At 42.0% G+C, this 18741-nt stretch overlaps 1 protein-coding gene across 1 annotated transcript in view; it reads right to left on the bottom strand.

Moving 5' to 3' along the window:
- Window positions 1-10693: 10693 nt before the first annotated feature.
- LOC117515505 (solute carrier family 23 member 1-like) overlaps window positions 10694-18741 on the bottom strand; it is a 143118-nt gene continuing 135070 nt past the window's right edge. The window contains exons 8-9 of the mRNA XM_034176081.1: window positions 18400-18495; window positions 10694-10809 (exon numbers count right to left, since the gene is read on the bottom strand). Of these exons, the coding sequence (XP_034031972.1) occupies window positions 10694-10809; window positions 18400-18495 (212 nt within the window). The remainder of the gene's footprint in view (window positions 10810-18399; window positions 18496-18741) is intronic.

Below are 18741 nucleotides of genomic sequence, written 5' to 3'. Positions count from 1 at the left end.
CCGAGATATCGTTCTACCTGGAAGGTAATATTCTCAGCTGACTGCTTGACAGTAACCTTTTGTGATTTTTGTGAGTGATAACAGACCTTTTTTCCAACGAGAGGTGGAGGTAGCTTTCCTGCCGTGCGGATTACTGGGTGCAAACGCGCCCACCTTTGTGTTTTTGTTCCTCGCCAGCAGTACCAGGTCCGACACGCGGAGGCAGTGGCCACCTGGGAGTTCGGGACTTGGCGGCTCCAGTATCCCGGGGTCTGGTGGCGGAGGAAATCGTGTGGTTCCGGTTCTGCTTTGGACAGGTGTCTCCTATCTTCGAGCCTGCCCACACGACACCTTTGTGAATTGATTCTGATCTATTGTTGTAATCTGTTGTATTTGTTGTGCACATTCACAACAGTAAAGTGTTGTTATTTGACCTACTCCATTGTCCGTTCCTTTGCGCCCCCTGTTGTGGGTCCGTGTACCGACACTTTCCCAACATACAGCTCTGCATGCTGAGGTCAGCGGCGACATCGACAGCGGGCGACGTTCTTCCCCGACGCCTTGCTCTCACTGCCTCCGATGCTCTTACCGAGTCTGTGGGCTCCGTAAACGCCGCAGCGGGCCACTCACACCGCCCCCGTGACTGCTGTGCAGCCAGCAACACCTCCCTGTCTATTGAATGAAGGTGCGGCCAACTTGGCAACAAGTCCAGAGACTACGCTCGTTGTTTTGATGCGGCACGGCTGGTGACACCTGTTGCCCGCAAGGACAGACTTCTTGCGGCAAAATCCGCAGTGCCACACAGTCTCGGTAATCTGAGCCGCAGAGCTCCGTGGCCGCAGAGAGAGGTTTATATCTTTTTAATGACTTGAATTCTTTGCGGGTCCAGCAGCCGTACCCCGCAACGGTAACACCGGAGGCTAAAGACGGTAGATTTTCAATGCGACACCACTCAATCAAACAAGCGCATGAAAAAGTCCCCAAAAATCATTTTCAAGCAAAAATAAAAGAAATGTATACTCACCAAACGTACCGCAAGACAATATGAAGTTTTAAAAAAAGTCGATCCTTCCGTATAAGACAATAAAAAGGTGCTTTTGTAAGAGATGCAAACTGATGTAAATCCACAAACAGTTGCCGCACACAATGCATGCTGGGATAGGGTCTTCTCTCTGACGTCTCGGCAGCGTCCCGGATGTGCTGACAGTTTTGCGGAGGGCTAAAGTTTAGCTGTAAATTTGTAATTTTTAAACGAAGATTTCTCCGTTGAATGACAGATCTGGGCTTGCAGATTTACTTTACTACATTCAGAAGGATCTTATGTGTAAATATAAGTCATTTTTTGGTCCAAAGATGTGACTGCATTTATTTCAATGCACGTCTACTTTAACTTTAAAAAGCTCGCGCCTGGGAAATCATTCTCTTTTCTCTTTGCCCTCTTGTCATTCGCTTTTCTTTTTCTTGAGTCTAAAGACGCTGCATAGCCGTCAAGAAATTTATGACTGTTAAAAGCCACGTGCTACTTAAAACTCCTTTCTTGTTTTGCGCAATTACTTTTTCTGACAGATAACTTTTGTAACTTTTGTCAAATTAAAAGCGCAAGGGCATTTAACTTCGTTTTTCGATTTTTTAAATTAAAATCTTTTTGTTCTTCAACTCAAAATTCCTTTCACGAACATTTTCCTTCTAAAGTCAGCTATTTCTGTATTGAGTTTTGATTTGACCCAGCTTCCAAAAAGACAACGATGAAAGACACATTTTTGATTTTGATCGAGAATAAAGATGCTCAAACCTTTATTCTGACGAGCCAGACTCCAGAGAAAAACATCAGGGTCAGCTGAGACGTTCAACAGCGACTTGAACCGCCGCCACAAAATCACAGCACAATAACACCGATCGTCCCGCAACCGACGAAACCGAGCGGGTTGGACTGGCCGAGCCTCTTTGTCAAGGTCCCTGAAGAAGCTGTGTGGCAGACAGAGTGTCGACTGAACCAGACAGCATCCAGCATCAGACCTCACGGAGACCCGCTGCACTGTGTCCAAGTAAGACTGGCTATGATGTCAGATAAACAGAGTGGCTTTATTTAACTCTATTCAAAATCATTAATCTTCTCTCAAGTTAATAAATACCAAGTAAATTCCCTGTTAAATTCGGACAAATCTTACTCCTAAAACTCCCGCTACGAAACCAAATTATCTGAACGTTATATAATCATTGCTCATTGAATGTCATCATCATTAAATTGCTCACTGTGATATGTCCTGTTATTTAAATTTGGAAGTTTTCAGCTTGAAACAGGCTGACGACGGCGGCTCGGGGCGCGGCGCGCCGTCCGGCGCCGTGGGCTGTCCTTAAAGCGATAGTAACACTCCTTAATTTCTCATCAGCCGTTAAAATTTTCACCGAAAACCGTTTGAATTTCTCGAATGGTGCCCACTTGGATGTGCCTTACAGTTTCTGAAAAAATTTTGATAAAGCAAAGTGCCAGTCTCTCAGGAAGTTCTCAGACAAAGGAATTCCGACGGGAGGGGTGGACCAGTGCTCACTCAAAGCCTGCCCACAGGCAAATGACGCAACCGACAGGCATGAAAAAACTCACGCATGCGCACTAGGGTTCAAGCTTGTCTGATGTAATCGCACGTAATTCAAATCCATATAGTTTTTGAAAAAAATTAAAAGGTCGGTTTCTTTTCTAATAGACCTCGTATTTGCAAAATATTGAGCCATTTTTTCTTACAACTGACTGCAAACTTTTTTAGTTTATCACATTGTAAAGCAGATTATTCTTTTAAGCCAAATGCCAAGCTATTTGGATAACTGGTGACAGATTGGGATGTTAGCCCTAATCTCTGCATTTGCTTTGGGCGTGACTGCTGGCACAGCTTCACTGATTAGAATTCACCAAAACTGAACTTAACACACAGCAGCTTTATATGTGCAGGGTCTTGGGATATTTCAGGGGTCTCCAGTGACCTCGCCTTACCCCCGTCACTCTTATCCCACGTGTCTGTTGATGTGAAAGAAGGATTTGACCAGTTATTTAAATCTGAACACAATTACCCTGGCGGATAGCCCTCCAAACGGAGATTTATTAAACAAAATTTAAATGTAACAGAATTTAACATAAGTTGAATATAACAGAATGAGTAGGATGAATCTTATCATACCCAGAAGTTCTGAGGGTCCCAAGGAGCTGAGAGCTTCCAACCAGCAGTTTGGTGTTCCAGCAAGCTGACAGCAAGGCGGAACCCCGAACAGTGGGCTGGACTGTTTTTGTACTCCTCTGTCTCCTATGCTAATACAATGATTTATGCTAAACTTGGGCGTCGTCTTTCACCTGAATGGTCTTTATCCCTGTGCTTCGGGCCATGGTCCTGCCCACGTGCGCTGTGCAGTCTTCTTACTTCCTGTTTCTACTGAAGTGGCACCTGTGCCTAAACTGATAAGAAATTCTTTTGGGCAAAAACTGCTAACTGACGGACTGTCAGCAAGTCTCATCACCGCGGTTATACCACAGAAAATTTGCACATCTCAAAGTTGCACTATATTCTGACAAACAAGTCTAATCATACCCGCGTATCAAGTTTAGTCTCCTTATCTTGCTGACCATGGTCAGTACTGGCATCCTGTTACATATGCTGTTTGCAGCATATGGATGTTTCTCAATATATATTTCTGGGCTTCAACAAACAGACACATCACATTTACAACACTTTGAAAATGATTATATGAGTAAAACATCTGTAAAACAGCATGCTAGGAAAATAAACTAATAAAACTGCAAAATATAATCATAAATATAACATGCCTTTAATTTGGTGCACACAATACAGAATTCAAAAGCATACAAATATGTTTCAAAAGTATTTGAACATATAGATATTGCGTAATTACCCTTAGCTATTGATTACATGTTTAATAAGCATTGATAAATCTTGATTACTAGCGCATATGAGTAATATATCCTTCAACAGCAACAATCTCTATTAATATATAATGATCACTTCCAACATTAGACTCATAAATGTAACAATATATCTAGCTCAATAAAAGATAAAGCATAATAGGATGATTCTGAATGGGGAAAAAAGCACAAATGGTTAATGCATATTAAGCACATTTAGGATATATTCCTTCAATTCCCCCTTTTGACCTCTGATACCAGAGGTCAACACCTTAATGCATGGTTTCCAATTTATGTCGATTTAATATGATAATTCTATTCCCGACAATGATCCAATACCCAGTCAAACCAATACACTGCCAAACATGTAGGCATACAGGCAAACATCAATTGACCCCACCTCAGAACCCCTGTGCTGTACCCTCATAGCCAATCCAAGTGAGTCAGAGTCCCACAGAGACGAGGTTTGAGTAATTGTGACTGTGCCTGCTTTAGGTGTCTCAGGGTTTAAGATGGGATCTACCCATCATGGGCTATCCAGCCTTCCAAAATTCGCCCTGAGAAAGGATACCAACTGGGCAGGAGTTCAAGGGGTGGGAGAACAACCATTTGAGGTGTCATATCCAAACAGTTTAAATTTTCAAATTTGTAGGATCATTGAAAGTGAACTTAAGTACCTCTTTAGTAATTATCTCAGAATAGATCTGTTGGATCAATCATGCTTAAACAATAAATGACAATAGTGTTAAATAATAATAATAATACTAATAAAAATAATAATAAAAATTGAACAAGGACAGGATCAGATATATATCATCACCATTATGTTGCTAGGATCTAAGGCCCCCATTCAGCTTAGCCCCCAACCCTGCACCCTGGGTTACCCTGGGGGTGGCTGATATATCCATCACCAGGAAACTACACTCATCATAAGGGATACAGCAATAGCAAAGCACAGACATTGGATTCACTTAGTTATTTATATATTTTGTAGTTTCATCTTCAGATTACCAAATAATATTCCTCTCAAATTGTAACCAGAAGTCCTTCATTTTTAAACAGATTTGAAACATGTTTGGAATCGAAGTTTGTTTTTGCTATGTACTGAAATGTAATCAACTAAGTCCATGAATTTCAGAATGTTCCAGTAAATTAAATAGTGGCTACGTAAGGTTATTACTGGATGGTTACTTTTTGCAATAACCAATGTTGAATTAGTATTGTTTTATATATGTTCCCCAAACCTAAATGCAGTATGTCATAGATGGAGCTATTAATGAATAATATAGAGTGAGTAATTAAGAAAAAATAATGGCCCTTATACAGAATTGCAATGCATTTTGACATTTTGGAGTTGGCATAATCTATGCGTCTTGTCCAACTTAATTAATTATCAACAGTAACTCAAAAATTTGGTTCCAGTGCAATTTCAATTGTTCTCTTTGAAATCCTGGCCTTATTTCCAAGCACAATGCACATATGAATGTCTGTAGTCTCTTCTCCACTGGATCCAAACGTGTCCCAAACAAACCCACATGTAATCTTCAAATAATTCTGAGTTTATTAATATGAACACATTGATACCTTGATTATGTAAATAACCAGTTATCCAATCCTGTGCCACCAGTGATACCATAATCCAGTAATTTATTCAATAGCGAAGTGCGGCCCATGGTAATCAAATGTGTTTTGTTTTTTTATTAGCCCCACTGCATATTGCTTTCTCCCAATTACATTTATTATTTGTTCAACAAAGTCCATTAAAGCTGCACAATTAGTTTGGAGAGGAAGTAATTTGAAAAAGTAAAAAAAAAAAGAAAAAAAAAAAAGCATAATCTTTTTTTTTTTTAAAGTGAGAGAGACCTTCTATCAAATTAAATCAAATCAATTTTATTTATATAGCACCAAATTATATAGGCGCTTTATATTGTAAGGCAAAAGCCATACAATAATTACAGAAAAACCCCAACAGTCAAAATGACCCCCTATGAGCAAGCACTTGGCGACAGTGGGAAGGAAAAACTCCCTTTTAACAGGAAGAAACCCTCCAGCAGAACCAGGGCTCAGGGAGGGGCAGTCTTCTGCTGGGACTGGTTGGGGCTGAGGGAGAGAATCAGGAAAAGACATGCTGTGGAAGAGAGCAGAGATCAATCACCAATGATTAAAAACAGAGTGGTGCATACAGAGCAAAAAGAGGTGAATAAAAAGAAACACTGGGTGCATCATGGGAACCCCCCCAGCAGTCTAAGTCTATAGCAGCATAACTAAGGGATGGTTCTGGGTCACCTGATCCAGCCCTAACTATAAGCTTTTTCAAAAAGGAAAGTTTTAAGCTTAAACTTAAAAGTAGAGAGGGTGTCTGTCTCCCTAATCTGAATTGGGAGCTGGTTCCACAGGAGAGGAGCCTGAAAGCTGAAGGCTCTGCCTCCCATTCTACTCTTACAAACCCTAGGAACTACAAGTAAGCCTGCAGTCTGAGAGTGAAGCGCTCTGTTGGGGTGATATGGTACTAAGAGGTCCCTAAGATAAGATGGGACCTGATTATTCAAAACCTTATAAGTAAGAAGAAGAATTTTAAATTCTATTCTGGAATTAACAGGGAGCCAATGAAGAGAGGCCAATATGGGTGAAATATGCTCTCCTCCTTCTAGTCCCTGTCAGTACTCAAATTGACAGCATTTTGAATTAACTGAAGGCTTTTCAGGGAACTTTTAGGACAACCTGATAATAATGAATTACAGTAGTCCAGCCTAGAAGAAATAAATGCATGAATTAGCTTTTCAGCATCACTCTGAGACAAGACCTTTCTAATTTTAGAGATACTGCGCAAATGCACAAAAACAGTCCTACATATTTGCTTAATATGCGCATCAGGACATATCCTGATCAAAAATGACTCCAAGATTTCTCACAGTATTACTGGAGGTCAGGGTAAGGCCATCCAGAGTAAGGATCTGGTTAGACAGCATGTTTGTAAGATTTGTGGGTCAAGTACAATAACTTCAGTTTTATCTGAATTTAAAAGCAGGAAATTAGAGGTCATCTATGTCATTATGTCTGAAAGACATTCCTTGTGGAACCTTGTGGAACTCCATAATTAACCTTAGTCTGTGAAGAAGACTCCCCATTTACATGAACAAATTGTAATCTAGTAGATAAATATGATTCAAACCACTGCAGCGCAGTGCCTTTAATACCTATGGCATGCTCTAATCTCTGTAATAAAATTTTATGGTCAACAGTATAAAAAGCTGCACTGAGGTCTAACAGGACAAGCACAGAGATGAGTCCACTGTCTGAGGCCATAAGAAGATCATTTGTAACCTTCACTAATGCTGTTTCTGTACTATGATGAATTCTGAAACCTGACTGAAACTCTTCAAATAGACCATTCCTCTGCAGATGATCAGTTAGCTGTTTTATAACTACCCTTTCAAGACTTTTTGAGAGAAAAGGAAGGTTGGAGATTGGCCTATAATTAGCTAAGATAGCTGGGTCAAGTGATGGCTTTTTAAGTAATGGTTTAATTACTGCCACTTTAAAAGCCTGTGGTACATAGCCAACTAATAAAGATAGATTGATCATATTTAAGATCGAAGCATTAACTAATGGTAGGGCTTCCTTGAGCAGCCTGGTAGGAATGGGGTCTATTAGACATGTTGATGGTTTGGAGGAAGTAACTAATGAAAATAACAGACAGAACAATTGGAGAGAAAGAGTCTAGCCAAATACCAGCATTACTGAAGGCAGCCGAACATAAAGATATGTCTTTGGGATGGTTATGAATAATTTTTTCTCTAATAGTTAAAATTTTATTTGCAAAGAAAGTCGTGAAGTCATTACTAGTTAAAGTTAAAGGAATACTCGGCTCAATAGAGCTCTGACTCTTTGTCAGCCTGGCTAAAGTGCTGAAAGAAACCTGGGGTTGTTCTTGTTTTCTTCAATTAGTGATGAATAGTAAGATGTCCTAACTTTACGGAGGGCTTTTTTTTTTTATAGAGCAACAGACTCTTTTTCCAGGCTAAATGAAGATCTTCTAAATTAGTGAGACACCATTTCCTCTCCATCTTACAGGTTATCTGCTTTAAGCTGCGAGTTTGTGGGTTATACCACGGAGTCAAGCATTTCAGATTTAAGGCTCTCTTTTTCTTTTTCAGAGGAGCTACAGCATCCAAAGTTTTGCTCAATGAGGATGTAAAGCTATTGACGAGATAATCTATCTCACTCACAGAGTTTAGGTAGCTACTCTGCACTGTGTTGGTATATGGCATTGAAGAACATAACAAAGAAGGAATCATATCCTTAAACCTAGTTACAGCACTTTCAGAAAGACTTCTAGTGTAATGAAACTTATTCCCCACTGCTGGGTAGTCCATTAAAGTAATGTAAATGTTATTAAGAAATGATCAGACAACAGGGGCTTTTCAGGGAATACTGTTAAGTCTTCAATTTCTATGCCATATGTCAGAACAGATCTAAAGTGTGGCTAAGGTAGTGGGTGGGCTCATTTACATTTTGAACGAAGCCAACTGAGTCTAATAAGACATTAAATGCAGTGTTTGAGGCTGTCATTCTCAGCATCTATGTGGATGTTAAAATCACCCACTATAATTATCTTATCTGAGCTAAGCACTAAGTCAGACAAATGGTCTGAAAATTCACAGAGAAACTCATAGTAACGACCAGGTGGACGATAGACAATAACAAATAAAACTGGTTTTTGAGACTTCCAATTTGGATGGACAAGACTAAGAGTCAAGCTTTCAAATGAATTAAAGCTCTGTCTGGGTCTTTGATAATTAATAGGCTGGAGTGGAAGATTGCCGCTAATCCTGCTCCTCGGCCCGTGCTTCGAGCATTCTGACAATGTGACTCGGGGTGTTGACTCATTAAACTAACATAATCATCCTGCTGTAACCAGGTTTCCTGTAAGGCAGAATAAATCAATATGTTGATCAATTATTAACTCATTTTACTAACAGGGACTTAGAAGAGAGAGACCTAATGTTTAATAGACCACATTTAACTGTTTTAGTCTGTGGTGCAGTTGAAGTTGCTATATTATTTTTTCTTTTTGAATTTTTATGCTTAAATAGATTTTTACTGGTGGTTGGTGGTCTAGGAGCAGGCACCATCTCTACGGGGATGGGGTATTGGGGGGATGGCAGGGGGAGAGAAGCTGCAGAGAGGTGTGTAAGACTACAACTCTGCTTCCTGGTCCCAACCCTGGATAGTCACGATTGGAGGGTTTAATAAAACTGGCCAGATTTCTAGAGATGAGAGCTGCTCCATCGCTATTGCGCGTAACAGCGCATCGTTAAGTTCTGTCACGTTGTGAACGAGGTGAATTGTCTCCACACACACACACCCATATTCATCCAACCGAATTCAGATCGCTCCAGTTTTTCAGAAGAACTTTGTGACTGCATGTGTAGTTGGGCTCTGTGCCATGGAGTGGCGCAGAGAGGAGGAGGAGGACAGAGCCAGATGTGTGGCTTCATGCGGCTCGTCTCGCGCATTTTCCCAAACATCAGGCACATGTAGCAGGTGGAACACCTGCAGGAGCGCGCTGAAGAGCACTGAAATTAGACTTTTAGCCGACTTGGTGTCAGCAATCAAACTGATTGCGGTGCAGCAGGGTTTAATTGTGCGCACGCTTCTGCCTCCGCCGGACTGGAGGAGGTGCAGAGATGTCTGGCTGCACGTGAGTCTCCTCTCGCTCCTCTGGTTGCTCTGGCTCAGACTCGTCATCCCGCTCATCGGTTACAACAGCAGGTGTAACACCTGCAGGAGCGTCCTGAGGAGCTTCAGCAGGAACTGTGGAACGACACTGGAGCCGAGTTTAATTGTGCGCATGTGACGGGTAAACGGATTCGTCGTGGCGCGCAGTGAAATGTGACGCCACGTTACAAGTCGTGACAGTTTCCGTGTCACTTCGTAATAACGCGTGACAGTTTGGCTCCAAGAACCATCACAGGAACCACTACGAATGTGTCATGTTCTATTAAGGATCACCTACTCATCAAGACGGATCAACACGCTCAGTTGCGACCCTCCACGACGTGAGACAAAATGAGGGTGGTGTGTGACATAAGTGGAAGATTTTTTGACAGGCAAAAACATGCTCCACGAATATCAAGAATATCACGCACTAACACGCACTATTAAGAAACCTATTCAGATGCATTAAGTCACGTTAAGAATTGTCAGGAATGTGTCACGAATGACAGAAAAATGACATTCGCATCTTGGTTATGTGTAAACGCACCTTAAGCTTTTTTGTTTAATCACCGCGGGGGGTGTGGGTGGGTCAGTAAGACCTCATGAGGGTTTATCTTGTACCAGTCAAAAACATAGAATGATCAAAATATTGGCTTATTGTTACATTTGTTGCTTCTACATTTCTGTCAATTCACCCTTAACAATATAATGCTTCCCAGCAGGAGTTCTATGAACACATATTATAACTGTCAATTTGTAGAAAAGGAAGTATGTTTATTTTTTTCTGATCTGTTGTTGCTTATTGTGTAAAATCGTGTACGTGTGTGTGTGTGTGTGTGTGTGTGTGTGTGTGTGTGTGTGTTGTGTGTGTGTGTTAGTCTATGAAGTGAGTATGGTGAGTGTTTGCCTCAATTTTCAACTTGGAATTTACATTGAACAGTTCTTTGCACATCTGCAGCGGAATATTTGTGTCCTATTTATTTACACAATGGCTTGCAGAGCAAAAATGAGATTACTTGTATCTTCTCGCTTGTCTGGTCTTGAAAGAAGGTAAGAATGGCACATACTGGGAACACCTGAACCGTTTCAAAAGTCACCACAGAACGGGATATCGTAGCAGGACAGATCGCACACATACTTATTTTCATTTTGGTTATCTTGAATGTTGTTCCAGTTTGTGAGGCCTCTTTCTTTGTCAGTGCCTAAAAAAGAAATAGAAAAAAAATACACATATTATTGGGTCCACAAGTAACTGGATAATTTTTTTTGGTCATTTTGCCTATGTATGCAGCCATTTTGGAGTTGAAATGTAGTGCCAGTTTTTAGATTTGATTGTTTAACATTTTTTAAAAAATTGTATGTACATTCATGAATGACGACTATTGTTTTAGAAAGTCCCTTCATTTCCAAACCCCGTAAATAATTCATTCATTCACTGATTGATTTCTATACTTCACTCACTCATATTCAACTCCTTCCTCCAATTAAAGGAGACCTGCATTGAAATAAATGTGGTCAGATTTCAGAAAAGAAATAGCTGATATGTATTTATAAGACCCTGTGAATGCAGTAAAGTAAATCTGTAAGCCCAAATTTGTAATTCAGCAGAGAAATATTCGTTTAAAATGACAAATTTGCAGCTAACATTTAGCCCTCTGTGAAAACAGTTTGTACATCCGGATCATTTCCATGACGTCGGTGACAAGACGACGCATTCCCGCCTTCAGTCCGATCCCACAATGAAACTGATTTATCTCTTAGTAATGTTACTGTTATACACATCCTGTTTCAACATCCAAAGTAAGCTGCAATGAATGTGAGATACAGCTCTGCTTGCTCAGATCCGGGGATCAGATCAGCGGCGGCATCAACAGCAGGCGACATTATTCCTCGATGCCTCGCTCTCACTGCCCCCGATACGCTTACCGAGTGCATGCGCTTGTTAAATGCCGCCGCGGCACTCACACCCCCGTGTCTGCTGTGCAGCCAGCACCACCTCTCTGTCTACTGAATGGAGTTGCAGCCAACTTGGCACAAGTCCAGAGACTACGCTCGCTGTTTTAATGCAGAGCGCGCGGTGACACCTGTTGCTCGCAAGGACAGACTTCTTGCTGCAAAATCCGCAGCGCTGCACGTCTCGGTAATCGGAGCCACAGCGCTCCGTGGCCGCTGAGAGAGGTTTATATATTTTTAATGACTTGAATTCTTTGCGGGTCTCGCCTCCGTAGCCCACGACGGTACACCGGAGGTGAAAGACAGTAGATTTTCAATGCAACACCACTCAATCAAACGGGTGTATGAAAAAGTCCACAAAAATAATTTTCAAGCACAAATAAAAGAAATGTGTACTCACCAAACGTGCTGCAAGACAATATGAAGTTTTAAAAAGTAGATCCTTCTGTATAAGACAAGAAAAAGGTGCAGATGCAAACTGATCTAATCCACAAATTACAGTTGGCGCGCACAATGCATGCTGGGAGAGGGTCTTGTCCCTGACGTCTTGGCACCGTCCATGATGAGAGGGATAATTTGCGGAGGGCTAAATGTTAGCTGTAAGTTTGTCATTTTCAAATGAAGATTTCTCTGTTGAATGACAGATCTGGGCTTGCAGATTTACTTTACTACATTCAGAAGGATCTTATGTGTAAATATAAGTCATTTTTTGGTCCAAAGATCTGACTGCATTTTTTTTCAATGCAGGTCTACTTTAAGGGTCACGGGGGTTGCAGTACTTGTATATCTCAGCAGTCACAGGGCATGAGGCAGAGTACACCCTGGATAGGACACCAGTCTGTTGCAGGGCTACATACAGACAAACACACCACACGCTCACGCACACCCTGGGTCAATTTGGAGCTTTCAATTTCACCTAACCATGTTTTTAGATGCAGGAGGAAGCCAGAGCACCCAGGAGGAGCCCACAGAAAGACAGGGAGAACATGTAAACTCCACACATAACAGACTGGAGGGGGAAGTGATCCCAGGACTTTCTTGCTGTGAGGCAACAATGCTAAACCACTAAGCCACTGTATTGCATCCCCCCCATAAGTAATTGAACAAACAAATATAAGTGTTATTGCATGTATAAAGATTCAATTTCACAGCCAGTTTTGATTGGACAAGTACAGTAGTGTTCAGAATAATAGTAGTGCTATGTAACTAAAAAGATTAATCCAGGTTTTGAGTATATTTCTTATTGTTACATGGGAAACAAGGTACCAGTAGATCCAGTAGATTCTCACAAATCCAACAAGACGAAGCATTCATGATATGCACACTCTTAAGGCTGTGGAATTGGGCTATTAGTAAAAAGTAGAAAAAGTAGAAAAGGGGGTGTTCACAATAATAGTAGTGTGGCATTCAGTCAGTGAGTTCGTCAATTTTGTGGAACAAACAGGTGTGAATCAGGTGTCCCCTATTTAACCCCTTAACGCCTGAATTTATATAGCTGTATACGCAACAAAAATATAAACGCAACACTTTTGGTTTTGCTCCCATTTTGTATGAGATGAACTCAAAGATCTAAAACTTTTTCCACATACACAATATCACCATTTCCCTCAAATATTGTTCACAAACCAGTCTAAATCTGTGATAGTGAGCACTTCTCCTTTGCTGAAATAATCCATCCCACCTCACAGGTGTGCCATATCAAGATGCTGATTAGACACCATGATTAGTGCACAGGTGTGCCTTAGACTGTCCACAATAAAAGGCCACTCTGAAAGGTGCAGTTTTGTTTTATTGGCGGGGGGATACCAGTCAGTATCTGGTGTGACCACCATTTGCCTCATGCAGTGCAACACATCTCCTTCGCATAGAGTTGATCAGGTTGTCAATTGTGGCCTGTGGAATGTTGGTCCACTCCTCTTCAATGGCTGTGTGAAGTTGCTGGATATTGGCAGGAACTGGTACACGCTATCGTATACGCCGGTCCAGAGCATCCCAAACATGCTCAATGGGTGACATGTCTGGTGAGTATGCCGGCCATGCAAGAACTGGGACATTTTCAGCTTCCAAGAATTGTGTACAGATCCTTGCAACATGGGGCCGTGCATTATCCTGCTGCAACATGAGGTGATGTTCTTGGATGTATGGCACAACAATGGGCCTCAGGATCTCGTCACGGTATCTCTGTGCATTCAAAATGCCATCAATAAAATGCACCTGTGTTCTTCGTCCATAACAGACGCCTGCCCATACCATAACCCCACCGCCACCATGGGCCACTCAATCCACAACATTGACATCAGAAAACCGCTCACCCACACGACGCCACACACGCTGTCTGCCATCTGCCCTGGACAGTGTGAACCGGGATTCATCCATGAAGAGAACACCTCTCCAACGTGCCAAACACCAGCGAATGTGAGCATTTGCCCACTTAAGTCGGTTATGACAACGAACTGGAGTCAGGTCGAGACCCCGATGAGGACGACGAGCATGCAGATGAGCTTCCCTGAGACGGTTTCTGACAGTTTGTGCAAAAATTCTTTGGTTATGCAAACCGATTGTTTCAGCAGCTGTCCGAGTGGCTGGTCTCAGACGATCTTGGAGGTAAACATGCTGGATGTGGAGGTCCTGGGCTGGTGTGGTTACACGTGGTCTGCGGTTGTGAAGCTGGTTGGATGTACTGCCAAATTCTCTGAAACGCCTTTGGAGACAGCTTATGGTAGAGAAATGAACATTCAATACACGAGCAACAGCTCTGGTTGACATTCCTGCTCCCTCAAATCTTGCGACATCTGTGGCATTGTGCTGTGTGATAAAACTGCACCTTTCAGAATGGCCTTTTATTGTGGGCAGTCTAAGGCACACCTGTGCACTAATCATGGTGTCTAATCAGCATCTTGGTATGGCACACCTGTGAGGTGGGATGGATTATTTCAGCAAAGGAGAAGTGCTCACTATCACAGATTTAGACTGGTTTGTGAACAATATTTGAGGGAAATGGTGATATTGTGTATGTGGAAAAAGTTTTAGATCTTTGAGTTCATCTCATACAAAATGGGAGCAAAACCAGAAGTGTTGCATTTATATTTTTGTTGAGTGTAAAAAAAATGTTTTGTGTGTGTTTTTGCCTTTAAGTAGATGGTAAATAATGTTGAGATTATTAATTTCACTTTTGCACAAAAATAAGTTGTAATTTTGGTATTTTGCTAATAATTTATGTTATAATGGTATAATAATAATACTGGTATGTTGCAAATATGCGACAACAGGCATACTGGTCAATTTGGTATGTTGCATATTTGAGTCAAATATTGTAGCATATATGCGACAATAGGCGTTAAGGGGTTAAGGATGAAGCCAGCACCTGTTAAACATGCTTTTCTCTTTGAAAGCCTGAGGAAAATGGGACGTTCAAGACATTGTTCAGAAGAACAGCGTAGTTTGATTAAAAAGTTGATTGGAGAGGGGAAAACTTATACGCAGATGCAAAAAATGATAGGCTGTTCATCTACAATGATCTCCAATGCTTTAAAATGGACAAAAAAACAGACGTGTGGAAGAAAACGGAAAACAACCATCAAAATGGATAAAAGAATAACCAGAATGGCAAAAGCTCACTTAGAAGACGCCTGTGTGAAGCTAATTTATGTGCAAGAATCCCCCGCAAAGTCCCTCTGTTAAATAAAAGAGATGTGCAGAAGAGGTTACAATTTGCCAAAGAACACATCAACTGGCCTAAAGAGAAATGGAGGAATAGTTTGTGGACTGATGAGAGTAAAATTGTTCTTTTTGGGTCCAAGGGCCGCAGACAGTTTCTGAGACAACCCCCAAACTCTGAATTCAAGCCACAGTTCACAGTGAAGACAGTGAAGCATGGTGGTGCAAGCATCATGATATGGGCATGTTTCTCCTACTATGGTGTTGGGCCTATATATCGCATACCAGGTATCATGGATCAGTTTGGATATGTCAAAATACTTGAAGAGGTCATGTTGCCTTATGCTGAAGAGGACATGCCCTTGAACCGAACCGGTGCACGTTGGCCTCTGGCAGGGCTGCCCTTTGTCACCGGTTCTGTTCATTATTTTTATGGACAGAATTTCTAGGCGCAGCCAGGGTGTAGAGGGGGTCTGGTTTGGGAACCACAGAATCTCGTCTCTGCTGTATGCGGACGATGTGGTTCTGTTGGCTTCGTCAAATCACGACCTTCAGCGTGCACTGGGGCAGTTTGCAGCCGAGTGTGAAGCATCGGGATGAAAATCAGCACCTCCAAATCCGAGGCCATGGTTCTCGACCGGAAAAAGGTGCTTTGCCCTCTTCATGTTGGTGGAGTGTCCTTGCCTCAAGTGGAGGAGTTTAAGTATCTCTGGGTCTTGTTCACGAGTGAGGGACGGATGGAGCGTGAGATCGATAGACAGATTAGTGCAGCATCTCCAGTGATGCGGTCGCTGTATCGGACCGTCGTGGTGAAGAGAGAGCTGAGTAGGGGGGCAAAGCTCTCGATTTACCGATCGATCTACGTTCCGATCCTCACCTATGGTCATGAGATTTGCCTCATGACCGAAAGAACGAGATCGCGAGTACAAGCGGCCGAGATGAGTTTCCTCCGCAGGGTGATCTGGGCGCTCCCTTAGAGATAGGGTGAGGAGCTCGGTCACTCGGGAGGAGCTCGGAGTCGAGCCGCTCCTCCTCCACGTCGAAAGGCATCAGTTGAGGTGGCTCGGGCATCTTTTCCGGATGCCCCGCTGGACACCTCGCTGGAGAGGTGTTCCGGGCACGTCCCACTGGGAGGAGGCCCCGGGGAAGACCCAGGACATGCTGGAGGGACTACATCTCTCGGCTGGCTTGGGAACGCCTTGGGCTTCCCCGGAGGAGCTGGGGGAGGTGTGTGTGGATCGGGAGGTCTGGGCGGCTTTGCTTGAGCTGCTGTCCCCCGCGACCCGACTCCGGTTAAAGCGGAAGAAAATGGATGGATGGATGGATGGACATGCCCTTGAAATGGGTGTTTCAACAAGACAATGACCCCAAGCACACTAGTAAACAAGCAAAATCTTGGTTCCAAACCAACAAAATTAATGTTTTGGAGTGGCCTGCCCAATCCCCGGACCTAAATCCAATTGAGAATTTGTGGGGTGACATCAACAAAGCTGTTTCTGAAGCAAAACCAAGAAATGTAAATGAATTGTGGAATGTTGTTAAAGAATCTTGGAGTGGAATAACAGCTGAAAGGTGCCACAAGTTGGTTGACTCCATGCCTCGCAGATGTGAAGAAATCATGAAAAACTGTGGTTATACAACTAAATACTAGTTTAGTGATTCACAGGATTGCTAAAAAAAGCAGTTTGAACATAATAGTTTTGAGTTTGTAGCGTCAACAGCAGATGCTACTATTATTGTGAACACCCCCTTTTCTACTTTTTTTTTTACTAATAGCCCAATTTCATAGCCTTAAGAGTGTGCATATCATGAATGTTTAGTCTTGTTGGATTTGTGAGAATCTACTGGATCTACTGGTACCTTGTTTCCCATGTAACAATAAGAAATATACTCAAAACCTGGATTAATCTTTTTAGTCACATAGCGCTACTATTATTCTGAACACTACTGTAAGTGGATGGATAAATGAGCAATTGCAAGGAACTGAATGTCCTGGACATTATTTACATCAAGCATTACTAAATACAAACATTATGGTACTGGATGGAAATGTGTCTGGAGTAGGCGTTAAATCTCCCGTTAACATGCATCCGGTTCTGTTGCAGTTTGGTTACCGATAGAAAAAAAACTGGAAAATGACAAAGATAATCGGGAACCCTGGCACAACCCATCTGCAAGCATAGATTGTCACCCTGGAGCATGCAGAACATTATCTAGGCTATCAGAATCAGTGGGATAATCGGGAAGAATAGTTCACGCTGACAGAAGTGATCTGGAACCATTCCGGGTCATCTTCAAGCTCGCTGCAACTTATCTGGGCCGTCTGCAACGTCCTGGGAACCCAACTACAAGCTGACAGCATTAGACTTGTACCAAACACAGATGCAGTTCTGTACCCGGTCTGCTGTCCTAAAGCTCACTGTTAAGTGAGGGAAGCCACCAAGACACTGGTGATACTTCTGAGAGTTTCACGCCTATAAAAAACCACCATGATTGTGTGCACATCACTTCTGGCATGCACGTGTGTGTATTTACATCAGGCTGCATTTCAGATGCATTTCCACATCATCTGTCTTTGATAATAGCTTTTAATACACACTTTGTATCTTCTCTGACCATGTGTGGGCATGGTTTTAGAGGGCACAGTCATCCTGGACTTTTGTGTTTGTGTGCACACTTTTCCTTGTTTCTTTTTTCTTGCTCCTTTGGCTGATCAGGCAGTCAACTGACAGCACCTTTGGGAAATTACACCATGTGTTCAATGTACTGTAATATCTAAACTTAAAAATAAATCAATCAATTACAGATGCATTTGGCTATTTTTGGAATCCATATCCTCGTGATTTTAGCTTTACAAGTGTTTATTTACGGATTCATGTCTGTGACTTCTTCCACAGTTAAACTCTACACAGTATAACTCGTAAGGGAAACCATCAAGAGATTTAGAATAACTCCCAGGGGGTTATAGGCTTCTGTGGCTGTGCACGGCATAACTTTGTTGCGCTGTGTGAGCAGTTCTAAGGTTACATGGTGAAGTGGACCAGAGAAGGATTTTCTTAAAAGGAACGCTTGAAATGTCAGATACAACTTGCCATAAGGGACAGGGAGACTTGAGCTTGGATTTATTCTGTTTTCTTGAATGTAAATTCAGTAATGTCTACACTGAAAGGATTGTGTCATACCTGGAATGGTATTGTCCAGGATAAACCCAAAAAATCCTCCGATGAACATGTGTGTGGTGAAGAGTACGACAATCACTTGGTCCAGTTCTTTTATTCCTTCAAATGCATGCAGAGAGAGAAAGAGAGTTAACAGCAACATGATAGTAAATATGAAACCGTGTTTTATCTCTTGTTATGCTGTCAAATAGAATTTACTGGTAAGGCAACTGATATTTCTGGACATTTCTGACATACATTTTTGCAATTGTGATGGGGGAAAAACACTCACTAAAGGAAATAATATTCTGTAGAAATACTGGTCTTCCAGAATACAAGCCAAGTCAAGTATAGCAGCATGCCCTG

The sequence above is a fragment of the Thalassophryne amazonica genome, chromosome 8 (genome assembly GCF_902500255.1).
Source record: "Thalassophryne amazonica chromosome 8, fThaAma1.1, whole genome shotgun sequence".
In the NCBI taxonomy this organism is placed as follows: Eukaryota; Metazoa; Chordata; class Actinopteri; order Batrachoidiformes; family Batrachoididae; genus Thalassophryne; species Thalassophryne amazonica.
Note: the sequence above shows the minus strand (reverse complement) of the source record. Positions and strands in the feature narration are given on the sequence as shown.